The sequence below is a fragment of the Vanessa atalanta genome, chromosome 11 (genome assembly GCF_905147765.1).
Source record: "Vanessa atalanta chromosome 11, ilVanAtal1.2, whole genome shotgun sequence".
Lineage (NCBI taxonomy): Eukaryota > Metazoa > Arthropoda > Insecta > Lepidoptera > Nymphalidae > Vanessa > Vanessa atalanta.
The window spans coordinates 1,171,298-1,188,060 of NC_061881.1; the positions used below are offsets into that span (position 1 = coordinate 1,171,298).

Sequence of the window (16,763 nt, forward strand, 5' to 3'; positions counted from 1 at the left end):
ATTAAATACATACATACATTATATTACATTTTAAAATTAGTATAGGTCTTTGATGCCTCATTAATTTATAGTGTCAATAAATAGGGTTGAAAATCATTTGACTGGTAACAGAACAACTTAAAAAAAATTGTACAGATAGAAAAAAAAGTGAAATAATTGAATATGATTAGATCAAACTATTAATCTCTTTTTCATTTAAATTTCATAGTTACATACAATATTTTTTTGTTATTATAGTAACACGTTTTGTTTATAAAAATAACTTCGTATCTGTCACATCATCACAGAGCATCTGGTTATAGAAAACAAACTGCTCAGGATAGGGATTTTTATTGTTGATCCAGTCATCATTTTAAACATAGAAGGTATTGCTAAGGAGTTTTTACATGTGTTTCCGTGACGTTGAACTCAAATAATTCAAATGGCGTGAAACGAATTTCAGTTAGATACTGACGTTACCTAGCAAAACAATCGGATACATTTACAGATACAGATTATATTGAACTGTTATCCTCCTAAAATAGTTCTAGTATTTTACCTTTAGTACGTTACCTTTTCATTCCATAATTTAAATGTCAAATGACAATGTGAAAACGAGAAGTCATCTTAAAACAGCTTATAGTACATATTATAGTTAACAAATTAAGAGTCGTGTATTATCTACAGTATATTCGAACTAAAGGACTCGAAATAAGCCAGATAAAAAACTTCTTGAATAATCAGTATGAAAGATAAACAGTATGGATTATCGTTTTGAATTAGTGTTGCATATCGATAGTCCACTATCGATAGACTATCGATAGACTATCGATAGTATTGATCAAAATGATACTATCGATATCCTGAATAGTTTTCGAGGTCAACTATCGATAGTCAAACTATAGATAGTTCTGTATAGCTGTTTTGATTGTCGGTGAAGTTGCTAGCGGAACTTTGGAAGGAAAATTGAAAGTGATATTAGTGGTGAAGTGGAATAGTGTTGTATTATATCTCATATAGCTATTATTGGAATAGGTTATAACAAACCACGCGCGATGAAAAAATGCGACCTTGTGGATGATGAAACTTTGACATACGCGGTAGAGTCAGGAAATTAATGGAAACAGAATTAAAATTATAAAAATTCAATCACGCACGTTAAATCTGTCAGTTGAAACATATTTATGAATAACGAAATCAGTCATACAAACGTACACACATACTTCTATTTACATAGTTTGTAAAAATCATAACCACCGTTTTGACTTTGCCAGAGTCGGATGATTATTGTTCGAAACTTCTTTGATAATGCTATTTCGCTCGAGAATTTCTATTTTAGATTACTTTGACAAGGTTCCGTTCCAATCTGGTAGAACGCTAATTAAATTAAGATTATTGTTATGAAAATTACTGTAAAAAAAATATAATTTTAATATACGTAGCTGATTATCATGTCACACTCAGACATTCTGAGTTCATATATAATAAAATTCCAAAAAAAAAAAAAAATTAACTACACAACAGTTCTATAATATGTTCTATAGCTTGTTTACAAATTCAATTATACGACCCTAATTAATATTTTTATACCTAACTCTTCGTGGTCGATGAAATGATTTCCTTGAGACGATTCTCGATGTACTTAACCCTTGTGACCAGCTTATCTTTAGGATTGAACTCCGTGTATGGAATCTCTAGAACTTTGTAACCCTGTGAAAAGATAGATACGTATATATTATGTCTATTTTTTTAATAAAAAAATTTACAATTAAAATTATAGCTGTTATGTATTAATCGTTACTAATATAGTAAAGTTTTTTTTTTAAAGAATAGTAGCATAACCCTATTTTAAGGAATTATTAATATGTATTCCTATTTTCCTCACCAAATTAAACAAAAGCTTAAAGCTTGTGTTAGGAGTGGGAACGACAATAGCTCCAGGGGCCAGGATTGAACTTTGCGACTTTTTACATCGCTCGGGGGCCCGTAAACCATTGCGCTATTGACACTTCAATGTAGTAGTATCTAAGTAGGATGTAATGACTGCGGGATTGGAATTTTTCTTTTACAAGTTTATAATTAAATAACTTACCTTAAGTTGCAATAGCCGGCTGTATAACTTGTTAACTCCGAGAGGAACGAACTCCTTCCTCGTGAGGTCGTGATAATCCAAACCTAATACTGCTATCCTATGTACACTGAAAACAAAAAAATACGTTATATATATATTTTTTAAATATACTATTCTCATTTATTTTTTAAATAAAAGAATATAATATTTTTTTATATTATCTATGGTAAATTTATCTACAAACAACTCCTCACAGCTGAAGACGAATAAATAACTTTGTCATTTTTTAATTGAAACAATATCATTGGTCGAGATCGTGAATAATCTATGGTATTATGGCATTATGGTTTCATGAGAAAATAACATAATAAATGCGACAGAGTTAACACTCTGTCCGTCCGTCGGCCTGTTTCTCTTTGACAGCCAAACCTATGAAATTAATTAGATGAAATTTGTTATGAAGCGAGCTTGAACTCCAAGGAGATAGGCTTTTTTATACCTGACACCCAACAACCAGCCCCTTAAACGCAAGCGTATGACGACTACTATAAAATTACAAGTGTACGTGACTACGACGGGTGTATTAATAGAAAATAATAAAAAATCGCGCGATTCAATTCTATATATAAGTCTAATACACAACACTTACTCCTTTCTGTTAGCCGCCTTATCCAAAGACACCGGATGACACTTTGAATCCACAACGAACTCTGCGTCTGGAATATAATAATTATATTATTTTTAATATAATGAAATCATATCATAGTTATCAGTAAGTAGTAGAATTTAATTAAATTATATTATTAAGTGTCAAAAGCTTACAGATCAAAAAGGAATATATTTATATTAAAGGATCTAAATGGTCTCTATTACGATTGATTTCCGAAGTCTCAGTGCACTCTGCTGGATCCCGCAACTACGTGGATCCAGCGGAACTGAAATGATTCGGTCCCGCAAATACGTGGATTGCAATATTATCGTAAGGGGTACCATCACCATTACCGTCTTTACCATAGGGCACACGGGGCATGTGCCCAGGGCACCCCTCCTGAGGGGGCCCCGAAGAACCAACAATTTGTTTCACACGTTTATGCTAACGTTGACTGCTATACATTATATTTTCGAAATTGTCATATTTGTAAGAAAAAACTAACGTATTTATCAAAAGGCTCGTGACGATAGCCGATATTAAAAGTTAAAAGCTATAGACGTGCTCTTCATGATAGAAAGATATATACTATAGCCATAAGATTGCACAACCAATCAGATTCCTACGAATTTACGAAAAGTACCTTACAGTTTATATGAAACTATACTTAAGGCCTGGCTAAAAGCAAATTATTTCTACATGGTAGTAAATATTTACCAAAAGGGCCCCAAATTCATGGGTGCCCAAGGGCCCCAGCATAGCTTGAGACGGCTCTGACCACCACCTCAAAAAAAACTTAGCCATGGAGCAGCACACTTTTGTTGTTGTTATTTTAAACGTGTATTACTATATCTTATAATCAAAATCAACTCACCGTAAAGAAATCCCATTCCCGATTGACACTCCTTCCTTAAAAACGTTTCCGCTGAAACTAGACTCCTGAACGTGTCCATGATGCTTTGCACGTAGAGCGCTTTTTCCTTTGTATAAACTATCGGAACACCTACTGCTATGTCTTCGGCTAATCGAGTAGTTGTGGACGGGAATTTGAGACCAATGTAAGCGTCTATCGACATCAGTTTACGTCGAGATGGGATGGGTATTTCTGAAACGTTAAATAATTTCATTAAATTATTCGCTCCTGAAGCAATGCAGATTTTTACTCTTTTTCTATCGATTTAATTACAAAGCTATACAAATTGTAAAAAAACAGTCTTCAAATCGTCGCATATGACGTGTAGCATCTGACACCTCACCTTCTCTCTCACTCTTTGGTCAAATCGAATAACGCGTGTTTCCCCGGCTTCCTGTTACATACTTCCGTCCCCTTTCACGAAATCACTCCCACAGATAATAAAGAAGCGAGAGGAAAGATGTTACACATTAATAAAAAAATATTATCTCTTTGCTTTTTTTATCATATATTGCCATTTTACAAAACTAGATAGTTTGGTTCAACTTACAAAACTACAGACCCATATATTTTTTGCCTTATTAGTCAATTATAATTGATTTGTTATATTTATTTCTATTATAATTATATTTATGGTTAAAGATAGATATTGCAAAATAATTCAATCGAAAATGAATATTATTTCAGCATCATAGAGTCTATTTTTACTCACCACCTGCAGAAAGAAGTTTTTCAATAAATTCAGGCTTGACTGTAGAGACGAGGTGATGTTCCCGTGCTTTGTCCAATATTAGGAGAGAGAACACAAGATCGAGCCACGATGATGCTTTTGTCAATTCGTCTTCTTTTAGTAATAGTGCTTCCTGGTAACAAACATGAAACATAATTTAGTTTATGGAAGAAAAATAGTCCTCTTTAGAAATAATTATGTTTTATTATCACTAACATGTCGTTTTTAAAGGAAGCTACTTTTTGTTTCTTAAATAAAACAATTCTTCCTCCTGCCTGATGGAGGAGCCATCCCATTTACGACAAGGCAAATTTTTATGTAAATACATCAATCATAATAAAATCAAGCTGTAATTAGTTTTGTGATTGATCATATATATCATATATATATTTATCTAATTGTTTATTTTCATGTTATTTTAGTTTGTGGATTTACAAGGAAGCTACCACTATTATGTCTTTAAAATTAAATTGAGCCTACCTTCTCCATTGTATGTGACATTGGTGAAATAATCTATGAACTCCCGGCACTAATAAAGCCAAAAAAAAGTAATTGTTGTTAGAACTTAAGTTACAAATACCGGTTAATAGTATTGAATTTACCTCTATCAGAGAGCCCAATTGAGCTGGCAAGTAGTCAACAGTAGCCAGCGTGATGACTGCGGATGCTATGTCTCCCGGTCTACAAATTTCTCTATATTTTTGTATCCACATTGTTAAGGCTAAGAGGACTGTTTCATGTCGATATTTGAGCAAGCCGAGAGATACTAAAATAGAATTTACAACAGCTGGTTTATCTGTGTTCTCTGGTAGAATTTCTACAACATCGCTGAAAAGTAAAAAAAATAAAATATTTATAATTTGTCATGGAATTAATGTATAATTAATGGCAACAATTATTATACTGTATTCCATCCCTGTAGACTCTTACAATTAAATTAAATTTTAAGTAAGTTACTTATTGGACTAAAGATGCTACAGAGATGAACTGGCAAAGTATTCCGTTTATTTTTTCTTTCCTACCAATTAAATTACTCAGAATTTTTGACTAAATGCAGTAATAAAATATTATTATTTATCTTGATTTCAATCAACAAATTCTACCTTCACACTTTTAAATCATCTATCTATCATTATAAAAGATTATGCCTTTATTTTTTTAATAATATATTTAACCCTAAACCCTACAAGGAATATAGACTATAAATCAATATCTTACCTGCATATCCTATCCAACAATACTGGATCTGGGAAATTCAGAGCAGCCATTGAAAAGAGAAGATCAGCTGATTTTTTTAAGTCAATTTTTTCAGACTGTTTTGTTATGTTGTAAGAAAGGGCACGTAACAGTGGTGTGCTTCGTCTACCTTTCACCTGGAGAGCTTTCATCACCTAGAAACACAGCATTAAACTATAAACAAAAAAAAACAATGCACAAATAAAAACACTCATAATAAAAAATATTCAATAGAGATTTGTAATAAATTTTGTACAGATTTAATGCTAAATGACTTGAATCCATATTAATTTTAATATAAATTAAAATTATAAATACATATATTCTATAGATATATTTACTTATATGTCTATATAATTAATTTATTATTCTTTGTACATCAACCATGCAACACACATATTATATTTGTAAATAAAATTACCTTTATCATTTGCGGCAATGATAGATTAGCTATAAGCCTTGCTGCTTCATCATCACCAGTGATACCAAGTACTGTGCTCAGATCTTCAGCCATTGTTAGTGAGCTCATAGTCTGGCCAGTAGGTGTCCTGGCTAAGATCCTACACAGCTTAAGGAAGCGTGGATCCTTTTCAAAGTCAGATAATTTAACCTTGTTGTTACTGGACCATTCAGATAATACTGACACCATCTATAATTATATATATTTAAATGACTTTCAAGTATAATATTTTAAATATTCATTGTTATCGAACAGTGTAATTAAGAACTTAACAGATCTTAACAGAAACAAACCAGGGCAAGCACCACTCAATTTTCATGTGCTTAATTGTGTGTATATGTTTATAATTCATCTTATGGTTTGTGGTGGAGAAAAAAAACATAAGTAACAATATCATGTAGTATTAGGATGCATGAATTTATTAAATATTAATATTATTTAGACACTAATAAGTAAGCAGTTATCTTCTGCATTTCTACTTTAATGTAATGGCATAAACAAATATTCACCTTAAGTGCATGCCTCCTCGATATGACAGGGTTTTCAGCAGCTAATAGCAAGGATTCTACATCTGTTGCTCTAATAATCTGACTGTCAAGTTGCTGGGCACGGCTCTGTTTTACAGATTTAGGACTTGGCTTCTTCTTTTCATCCTGCTCTGGAGAATTGAGTGAAGCAAATGCAGCTGCAACTAAACCTAAAAATATTATTAATACATCATATTTATATTACAAACAAATGTCATGAAATTTTAATGGGTAAAAAATAATATTAAAATCATCTATTGTGTTTTAATTATTACAATTCTGCTTACACAATTTATAAGTAACTTTAATTCCTATAATTTAATGGAATAATTCAACTAAAATTATGGTCAGAAAAACCAGATTTTTTAATGTTATAAATAAATTATTATTATATTTCAAATAGATAATATTATGTAACTGTCAAATGTTATAACAACAAATATGGTAATTCTGACTGACTGTAAATTTTGTTTTGGTATATGGACTAACTTACTTGGACCTTCTTTAATTCCCAGAGTATTACCTTCGACATTTCTGTCAGTAACATTTGTCGATGGCTCTGTTTTATGCGCTTTAAATACTGTCGCACCTGGAGCTGAATATTTTCTCAAAGTACTTCGAGAACCTAACCTCCAAATTACTAACCCGCTAAATTTCAACATCTATAACAAATATAAAAATGCACTATTTATTAAACGCACACTTATGTTTAAAACTAGCTTAAAATAATTGTTGCGGTCGAGATATAACCTTCAAATAGTAAATATTAGTGTATAATTGTCTTCTTACATCACGCCTGGATATGTTTATATTTTAAAATATAATAATAAATATGGTATTATGATACAAGGATAATTAAGCTATAGAGTACCTTAATGTATAAATTATTAAATACTTGTCGAAGTAAATATTTTTCAAGACATTTACAATTTGTAAAAAAATTATAAATCTAATCAAAATCAACTTGACAGTTCCGTCATTGATTTGAAGTTGTAGCAAAAATAAAACAAAAGCACAGTTAGCTACAAGAACTTAGCTGAAAAAAATTGTGAAACTATTTAATTTGCATTATAATAAATTCAAACAACTTTATTAGATGATTTAAATGTATGAATCATACTATATTTTCTTAGATAAATTAAAAAATAGGAGATATGTTATATGGCAATTTTCTGTTATCCTTTTATCCTCGATTTAATATTTAATCTGTGATTCTGTGCTTTCTTAAGAAATTGCAAGCGGTCGTCGGTGGGAGATTTGTTGTGATTTTTCGAATTATTTAATCAGGCTATGAAACAAAGGTGCAATCAATATAACAAACGTTAAAATGGTAAGCATAAAATGCCTTGTAAGTAAACAATACATACTTTAGACTGATGAACCATAACTATAAACATTCTTGTGTATAGATAATGGTTAATTTTAACGAAGTTTTTTTATGAACTTGAATAATTACGATAAAAATCGTTTGAGAGTAATGTATTCATAAAGAGCATGTATTAAACATTGCTAATGTCAATTATTTTGATCATTTTAACGAGCAAATACTGCTCTGCAAGCCACTATACATATAAATAACAATCTACCTGCATCTTATTGATAAACCATCCTTACTGCTAGACTGCGCGCTACTTTTATTTTTTTCCATTCGCCTTGATATTTATGTACTTACGTATTTTTCACGCAGGAATTATAAAAAATGACATGTACGCTATAAGTACATACATTTTTATGTTCAAGTATTAAATACATCGTAGTAATAATTTAGCTATAATATTTTTATACACTGTTTCTAATCGACTTGAGATACATTTACATAGTTTAGTTAAACATTTGTAGAAAAACAAATTCCAATTTTCCTTTATTTTTCATTACATGTTATAAATAAAAAAGGTACAAAGCCTGTAAATCTCCCATAGCTGAGTTCTCACCTCTCTCCCTCTTCTCCTTATGAGGAGTAGGTCGAGAGCTTGTTTGGCAATTCTTCTCTAATGTGTATTGATACATATGTGTATATTGCATAGTTATGTCTATTTAATTAAATAATATTCCTTAAAAAATGGCCATTATTTTGTAAATTATGCTATGTAACAAAAAATAAGTGCAGTTATGGCCCTTTCGCATTCAAGTTGAATTCAGCAATATTACAAGACAATATACAAAGACAGAAAGAATGTTTTGCTGTTTCTTAATATAATTATAAGTGAAAATCTTAATGAGAATTAAATAGTTACGGCCATTATTTGTATGAAGCTTGTTAATACCATTGGAATAATGAATTTGTAATACTTGTAAGTAGTAAATTACATCTATAAGACCAATAAATTATATAAATTGAAATATCAAGACATATTTATATTTATTGATTATAATAATTCTCAACTTATTAATCTGTTTAAGGTTAAACCTTAATCTAATAGACAGCATGTTTATTGGATTAGCATTTACCTTTGGTGTATGACTTACTGGCTTTCTCCAGTTAACATTATTTGTTATCATTATAATGTTAACATTATTGTTATTAAGCAGCTTTGAATGTATTTATAATAGATATAAAAACTTCAAAAAGTTTAAGGCTTTATACACAATTCTTAGAGCAATTTTAGTGAAAATTTAGCACTTTTAATTGTTGATTAAATTCAAATTAGATTCTACCTAAAATAAATGGCATGTTGCCCAATGATTTCATTTTATATGTCAATTAAATAACATAAACATGGTTATTATTAATGCATGAAAAATCAATAAAAGCTGACTGTACACTTTATCATATTCTATAGCAAGTTAAAATTATTTTTATTACATTTACTGTAATTTTGCCTGTTATTAAATAGTAATTAATATGTTTCATCCAATCAGACTTAATTTTCCCACACTTTGATGACTATATAATAATATATTAAAAAATCATTCTAAGACCCACGAGGCCAGAGCAGGCACCACATGCAGCAGCTAGTTAAATAATAGCAATGTTAACTAACAGCTAGTCTAATATGTAAAATCATCGATAATGAGAAGATTTAAAATGTATTCCCACAGTCTATGGAAAGCCTTTATGAAATTTTGTAACCATCAACGGTATGTAGAAAAATGATTCTAAACCTAATTCTTCGCCTGTAGTAAACTACGTTACTATAATAAACGTGTATTTACCTTAACCACTTAGAATTTCCTACAAAAATTTAAAAATAAACAAATCTCTTCAACCTCACCAGTAAAAATGTGTTGCCATTAGTTATGGCTCATCATTTCCTGAGGACGGAAATACGACGATGCCTTGTTTTTCTCATTTTAATTTATTTATGGAACACCATGACGAATGACATGGCGAAACTGTTTGGTGGATAGGGTTACCAGAGCTTTTTTACTAAGTTTTAGATTTAGCTGTGATGGTATAAGTTTCAAAGAAATGATAGTATGAAAAACGGCTGTAATCATATTTTACTAATCGATTTAAGCCAAGACGTTATAACATCGACCATATTAACCGACAACTTTTTAATAAAATTATTAAGATACGACTCTTTTAATTTTTTTTCTGCGCTTGTTAGAAAAAAAAAAAGATATATTATTCCAATCGACGTTGTAAAGAGATTAAAATTATAATGAGAATGTTTCGTATGAATAAGATATGTTTTTAAAACACATTTGTAACCAATTCTCTTATTGAAGTATAAACCGTGTTTTCAAACTAACTACGTTAATGATGAATGTCGTTATATTTGTAATGTATGCTTAATTAAATAGAAAAACGCTGAAGTGCTTGTCGTTATATTTTAATTGAAGATAGTGGAAAATAAGAACGTCACTTATTTATACTGGTAATTTTTTTTAAGGTTTGTACGCGGAATAAATGTCATGTAACATTAAAAATAGTCAATATAATAAATTAATAACTTATACATTTATAAATAATATTTAAGATACCAAAAAACTTTTTTGAGAGCAAGCATGTTATTCAGAAAAAGCTCCAGATTTTTGGTAATAACATTAGAAGACTTATTCATAAAATATACCTATTTATTTCTCACGTTTGTGGTGTGATAACATCTAATTTAATAAATATGTCAAAGTCGTTGGGTGCGACCGCTCCAGGTACACGACGCTATTTTTAATTTTAAAATATATCGTCTGCCCCGAATATAGTTTCTAAACAAGATGAAATAATTTTTGTAATAGAAAGTATAGTAATCCCTAACTATACCCTTGAGGGCAGAGATGGTTCAGTGAGTAGAACAAGTCAAATGGTAACCGAAAATCGCCGGTTCAAATGCAACCAAACACAAGAGTTTTCATGTATTATCTCGTGCGCAGTGAAAAACGATATCGTGATAAAGCCTGCATGTTCAAATGATATAAAACCACAAGTGTATACACCAAGCCGCATTAGAGCATCGTGGTAAAATTGAGTCCAAGCTTTCTCCTTACGAAGAAAGTAGGAATTGTCCAGCGAGGGCCATTAACGAGCTGTTATTCTATTAATCCTTACCATACAAATAAAATAAATAATTTACAATGTTTCACATGTATTTAATGATGGTGTTTTTTTACAGGCGGGGGCAAATGGCGTTGGTGCGACTCACTGAGCGCGCCCCGCTCCGCGCCCCCTCCCGAGTAAATAGGTAATGTATTTTCTATCATTTTACCTTTTATGTATCTTTCTGAACAAAAATGTTTTACCAAACGAATCGCAATCATCTTAATTAAATTTACTTAATATATTATTGAGGGATTACATGTCTACGCCCAAGCACCTTAAAACTCTTAATAATAACATGAATCTTCCAGGTCGCAGGCATTTTCGAAGAAGTAACATTGAAACCAACCGAGTTCTAATGGCTTACCAAACGACTTGTACCGAAAGGTATGTCAATTACATATATTTTTTTATAGTCGAAGTAAAAAACAGAGCACTTGGCGGTAAGTGCTGTCGCTTCGAAACATCGTGAGACAGTGAACCATTTAACACTAAACTACATTTTCAGTCTTATCCACTTATATTTAGTATTTATAATATAATATTTATATACATGTATGTTTCATATGTGTACACTCAAATAATAACATACACAAATTTGATGTCGGCGTGCATTTTGTTCCTTTGATTTCTAAATAGGTTACTTAAATTTTTCTTTTTTCCAATAATATCGTGCACGTATCTAACAAATATTTTTATGTTTGTAATTTGCCCGTGGGTGTCCTTCCCAGTCTATCATAAAAAAAATTTTTTCTTAATTATTCCTTATGAAAGATCTTTTATGGAGACCGTGAATTTAAATAAATGCTAAATAATTATGTCATGTATACCTGACTAGTTAGTTAACTCAGCTGAATATCTTCTGCTAATGGGGATTTTTTTTTATGGCATTGGTTGGCGGACGAGCATATGGGCCACCTGATAGTAAGTGGTCACCACCGCCCATAGACAAAGGCGCTATAAGAAATATTAACCATTCCTTACATCACCTATGCGCCACCAACCTCGGGAACTAAGATGTTATGTCCCTTGTGCCTGTGATTACACTGGCTCACTCACCTTTCTAGCCGGAACACAACAATACAGAGTACTGTTATTTGGCGGTAGAATATCTGATGAGTGGGTGGTACCTACCCAGACGGGCTTGTACAAAGCCCTACCACCAAGTAAAGCCCTACCACCATTGATATAGAACATAAAATTCCATATATATCATCTTAATCCATAGTAACAAAATTAATCTAATATATAACAAAACTATATATATTTTACTTGTAATAAATGCTTTCAGCTGCACGTAAATAAAATATTTTAATTTCATATTAAGACTATAAGACTTTATTACGTGCAAATGCAAGCATTGGGCTCATTCTCGCATTATTCTCAATTAAAACTAACCGCACGGTGGTTTTCCACAGTCAAGATTGATAATTCAATTGATACCGTCCGCCATATTAAATTTCTAATGACGTCATATTATGCCAATGCTTTTCCTAAACTGTTTTGCTTCGGTCCGATTATTTTCATGATTTTAAATATGTGGCAACGTACTCATTAACTTAAGTGCTTTAACATTCAAAAATGAAACGTTTAAGATTAAATGAAATTGTATCAAATAATTCATATACCTTTATTTATATTTACATGTTAGTGCGTGTGTGTATGTATGTGTGTAAATCTTATAACATAATCTCACCCCCACGACGTGCTATATCATTTAGGATACAATCGTTTTATTGTTACTGATTGTCTATGTATGTAGAACTTATGTATGTAATTTAGCCAAACGAAATAAATTAAATTAACGAGTACATCTAAATGACAAGGCTGTTCAAGAAATACTGTATATTATTTTCATGACTCGTTGCCAGGTCGCGACTCGACATATGGGAGACTTATGACATTCGATATGATCATATAATCCAACGATCATGTTACTCGAGATTAGTGGTTTATGTATGTTTAGGTATACTCTAGATGGTGTAACACAGGGAGTACTAGTGAGATGTCTCGTTGGTCTAGTGGCAATATATGACCACAGATTCCGAGGTTCTGGGTTCAACCATAGGTCGAGCCGACTAAAAGATGGACGAGTCTGTGTACATATGTATTAAATATTCTCTTCGAATTAAGCACCAAGCTAGAAAAGAAGACAATAGTGCAAGTTTTACATCGCTAGGCTCGTATATAGTTAAGCATGAGACTTAAATTCGAAATTTCATCAAATTTGGTTCAGCGGCTTGGCCCTGAAAAAGCAACAGATGGACAGAGCTACTTTCGCATTTATGATAAATAAATAAACGTTAGTACTTATGTAAATTCTTAATTTATAATAATCTTAAGGATTACCGCATACGAGTAAAAATTGGGATGAGTGCAAACACTTCGTGTTGGATATACCGTTGTACTTCGCTCCTGGGAATTGTACGCAATACGGGGGAAGGTAAATCTAATCTCCATGTCGTAATTGGTAATATCCCGGCTGCCCCTTTTCGTGTTGAGGAATTTAGGGGTCGTCTTTTGGGGTATCCGAGAAATCGATGTTATTTTATTTATCTATGTCTCTAAATTAAACTGAAATCCATATATGAACAAGTCAACGTAAAATAGACTTTCAAAAATCGATATATTTTTTAATTTCATTTATCTACATGCGTTGACGCACTGGCCTCCTCTTATATCTGGGAAACAATATTCAAGGTCGCAAATTCGTCTCTTATTTCAAACTATTGGTAAAACATTAGGACCTTGTGTTTAAAATTTTTTTTTAAGTATAACTTTTCGTCTTCTTGCCTCCGCTGGTGACTGGAGTGCTGGAGGTCATTTTTCACCCAGAGGATCCGAATTGCGATTCAATGGGGAAATGCAGCTAGCATTCTTGCTAACATTCCACGCGGTTATGATATTTGGTACCGTAGCTATTTTTTTTCTCATAATCTGTTTCTTCTCGGTATAACAATATTCAATGGAAAACACCACAGGTTCGTAATGCAAATTCTTACTGGAAAGAAAATCAGTATATACTCTTTTCACGAATTAAATAATAATAATAATATTAATAAAATACAATTAAGTTTATTCAATGGCATGAAATCAACAAATACTAATCTCATTTGCTTTTATAGTCTTTTCTTATATTATTGTTATTGTTTTATTTAATACTGATTTTTACTTAAGATTTAAATTTATTGATTGGCGTTAATATCGTAGTGAGAAATATTTATCAATTAAACTCATCAACAACAATTATCATCGCTAAATTACAGATACGAATTCTATTGTAGCTCTCCCCTTCGAAATGTGACTACCGGAGTCACATGCAGGTCACGTGGCCAAGGGGTCTTGTGTCGAGCGAACACGGCGTCCATCTCACGTGTTCAATATCGACTTACAATATTTATATTTGGATTAAATATTACGTAAAATACGGCATGTTTACATTTCGTTAATGGTACGATTTCATTTTACGTTAGAATTATAGAGTAATATTATATTTCAAAGTTGTATGTTAGACAGGTTCAGAGAAAAACTAATATAGTGAGTAAATGTTAACAAATTATTATGGATATATAAATGATCACACGTCGATTTGTGTTATTTGTGTGAAAACAATTGAAAATCACAATTTTAAGTCTAAACACGTTCTGCTAAGTCAAAAACACCTATTTTTATACATTGCCTCCTGGCTATTTTATAGTAATGGGCCGAACCGGGGAACGAATCCAGTAGGAGTCACTAAATGCGTCTTAACGAGTGTATTCTTTATTAGTATGCATATTATTACTTTAAGCTTAAACTATTCACTACTAACACTTGCTTGTAATATGTATAACAAAACAGTAGCTGTTACTGAATTACATCCATTATAATAAAAATGTATGTTGGTATGTGTGCTTGACATTAATAGACTTCAACACCGCTTGACTGAATACCATGAAATATTATGTATTTTTCAGGGAGAAACTTAATTTACTTTCCACATTGTTGTAACTCGCTACTAGATGGCGTTGCAAACACATCAACTTCATTCACTTTCCACCGATAGGCTTGATAACAGCAGTGTAATTCTGGAAGAATTCACTTCGTATCTCACTCGTGCAATGTTGAAAACTCACTTACCTTGATACGTGTATCCTATAAATGTTTTATACTCTATATCGCATATCATATTCTGATATTTTACGCTCGTATTCTGCGTGAATTTCTATTCTCTTACAGAACACTTCTATTGATATATAATAAAGTATGAAAAATATTTCAATGCAATCCGGAAACAAATAATAATTTAAACTACCAGTATAAAATATATATGAAAAATAGATCTATTGTATTTATAATACGATAACATTTTACGAATGATTCGATTTTTTTTTCTTTAGGAAGGCAATGCGAGCAATTTCTAAAATAAGTATACACTATTCCCTTAAAAATAAAAGACAATATTAATAAAACGTTAAACATTTCCAGAAAGACTAAAGGTGAACAAATCTTATTAAAGTAAAAATCCCTAAAGTGCCACTGTTAGAACTCTGTCTTTGCCTAGGCTCTCTTTGAGGAGAAGATTTTTGTACAATTTCCCGATAGTTCTGCTATATTATGCACCATAAACAATTCTCAACGAATGTGTCTTAACTTATAATACAACACTATTCCACTTCCCACTAATTCCCCCTTAAATTTTACTTCCAAAGTTCCGATAACAACTTCGGCGACGTTCAAAGCATTTCACAAATCGAAAATGATACTAGAGATTATTCAATATCAAGTCGTTTCCTTGTCAAAGCTTTTTATTTGTCTTACTGCTCCTTTGATTGGAATACGCTATAAATCGGGTCTCTGTAGAGGGAGTATGAATAGATATTTATCGAATATAAAGAGAATTATAAAATTTAAAAAATAAGAAAATATTGTTTTCATTATATTTTCTCTTGATCATTATCCTTACTAATATTATAATTGCGAATATGAGTTCGTTTATATCCTCGTTTGTTTGTTTGTTACGCTTTTAAGTCTCAACTATTCAATAAATCATGATAGTTTGCACACGTTTTCAAAACACACCCGAACATTCTTACATGCAGAAACTAGTTTAAAGTAAATTTATTTGCCATCCGAATTACGATCTATACTTAATTTTAATGATCATTTATCTTTTCTTCAAGTTTTAATCTAATAATAGATAGATGCCTATCCTCTGTCGTGTGACGCTAGCGATCGATGTGACCGAACCACGCCACTTCACGAGTATCGTATACAGTGTGCTCAACCAGCCGTGTCGTTATATAAATCCTATCTTCGATTACACTGGTATACGTACGATATTGTTATGTTTTAATCGTAACTTACCTGTCTGTAACATGATTGGATTACTATTTAATAAGTTGTAGTAATGTCTCTATCGAGAACAGAAGCTGAGCTGTCAGTGCCGACTGAAGTTTGTTTTAGTTTAACTGAAACAAAAGACGACATCGACAAGGCGAAATCTTAAATATATAATAAGAAATATTCACAATTAAAGCTTCAAATAATTAGTGATTTTATTGATTTTTTTAATGTATATTTTAATTCGTTTTCCTAACGTAAATTTCAACAAGTTTTCGACTCCGCGAAGTCAATAAATTCTTCCTGAGTAAGGTACGTATTCGTTTCTAAAACAAATATTCATAAATAGTTTAACTCAATTAAGTAATTTGAATCTTTTGTACATTTTATTAATGTATA

General features: G+C 31.3%; 2 protein-coding genes across 3 annotated transcripts in view; one reads left to right on the forward strand and one right to left on the reverse strand.

Moving 5' to 3' along the window:
* Positions 1–834: 834 nt before the first annotated feature.
* LOC125067215 (FAST kinase domain-containing protein 4) lies at positions 835–7,541 on the reverse strand. 2 transcript variants are annotated; one of them, XM_047675674.1, is made up of 11 exons: positions 7,437–7,541; positions 7,089–7,227; positions 6,548–6,735; positions 6,000–6,227; positions 5,561–5,733; positions 4,945–5,170; positions 4,325–4,475; positions 3,574–3,804; positions 2,700–2,766; positions 2,072–2,177; positions 835–1,689 (listed from the first exon to the last, which is right to left on the reverse strand). In XM_047675674.1, exons 2-11 carry the CDS (start codon positions 7,225–7,227, stop codon positions 1,570–1,572), a joined length of 1,629 nt encoding a protein of 542 aa, XP_047531630.1. In that variant the 5' UTR covers positions 7,437–7,541; the 3' UTR covers positions 835–1,569. The 2 variants fall into 2 exon arrangements, with proteins under 2 accessions (XP_047531630.1, XP_047531629.1); XM_047675673.1 differs by having other exon boundaries at positions 7,059–7,227.
* Positions 7,542–7,776: 235 nt separating this feature from the next.
* The window catches only part of LOC125067413 (adenomatous polyposis coli protein-like), a 61,512-nt gene continuing 52,525 nt past the window's right edge, over positions 7,777–16,763 (forward strand). Inside the window, exons 1-3 of the mRNA XM_047676013.1 lie at positions 7,777–7,895; positions 11,119–11,187; positions 11,354–11,429. The gene's annotated coding sequence lies outside the window, so the exon portion shown is untranslated. The remainder of the gene's footprint in view (positions 7,896–11,118; positions 11,188–11,353; positions 11,430–16,763) is intronic.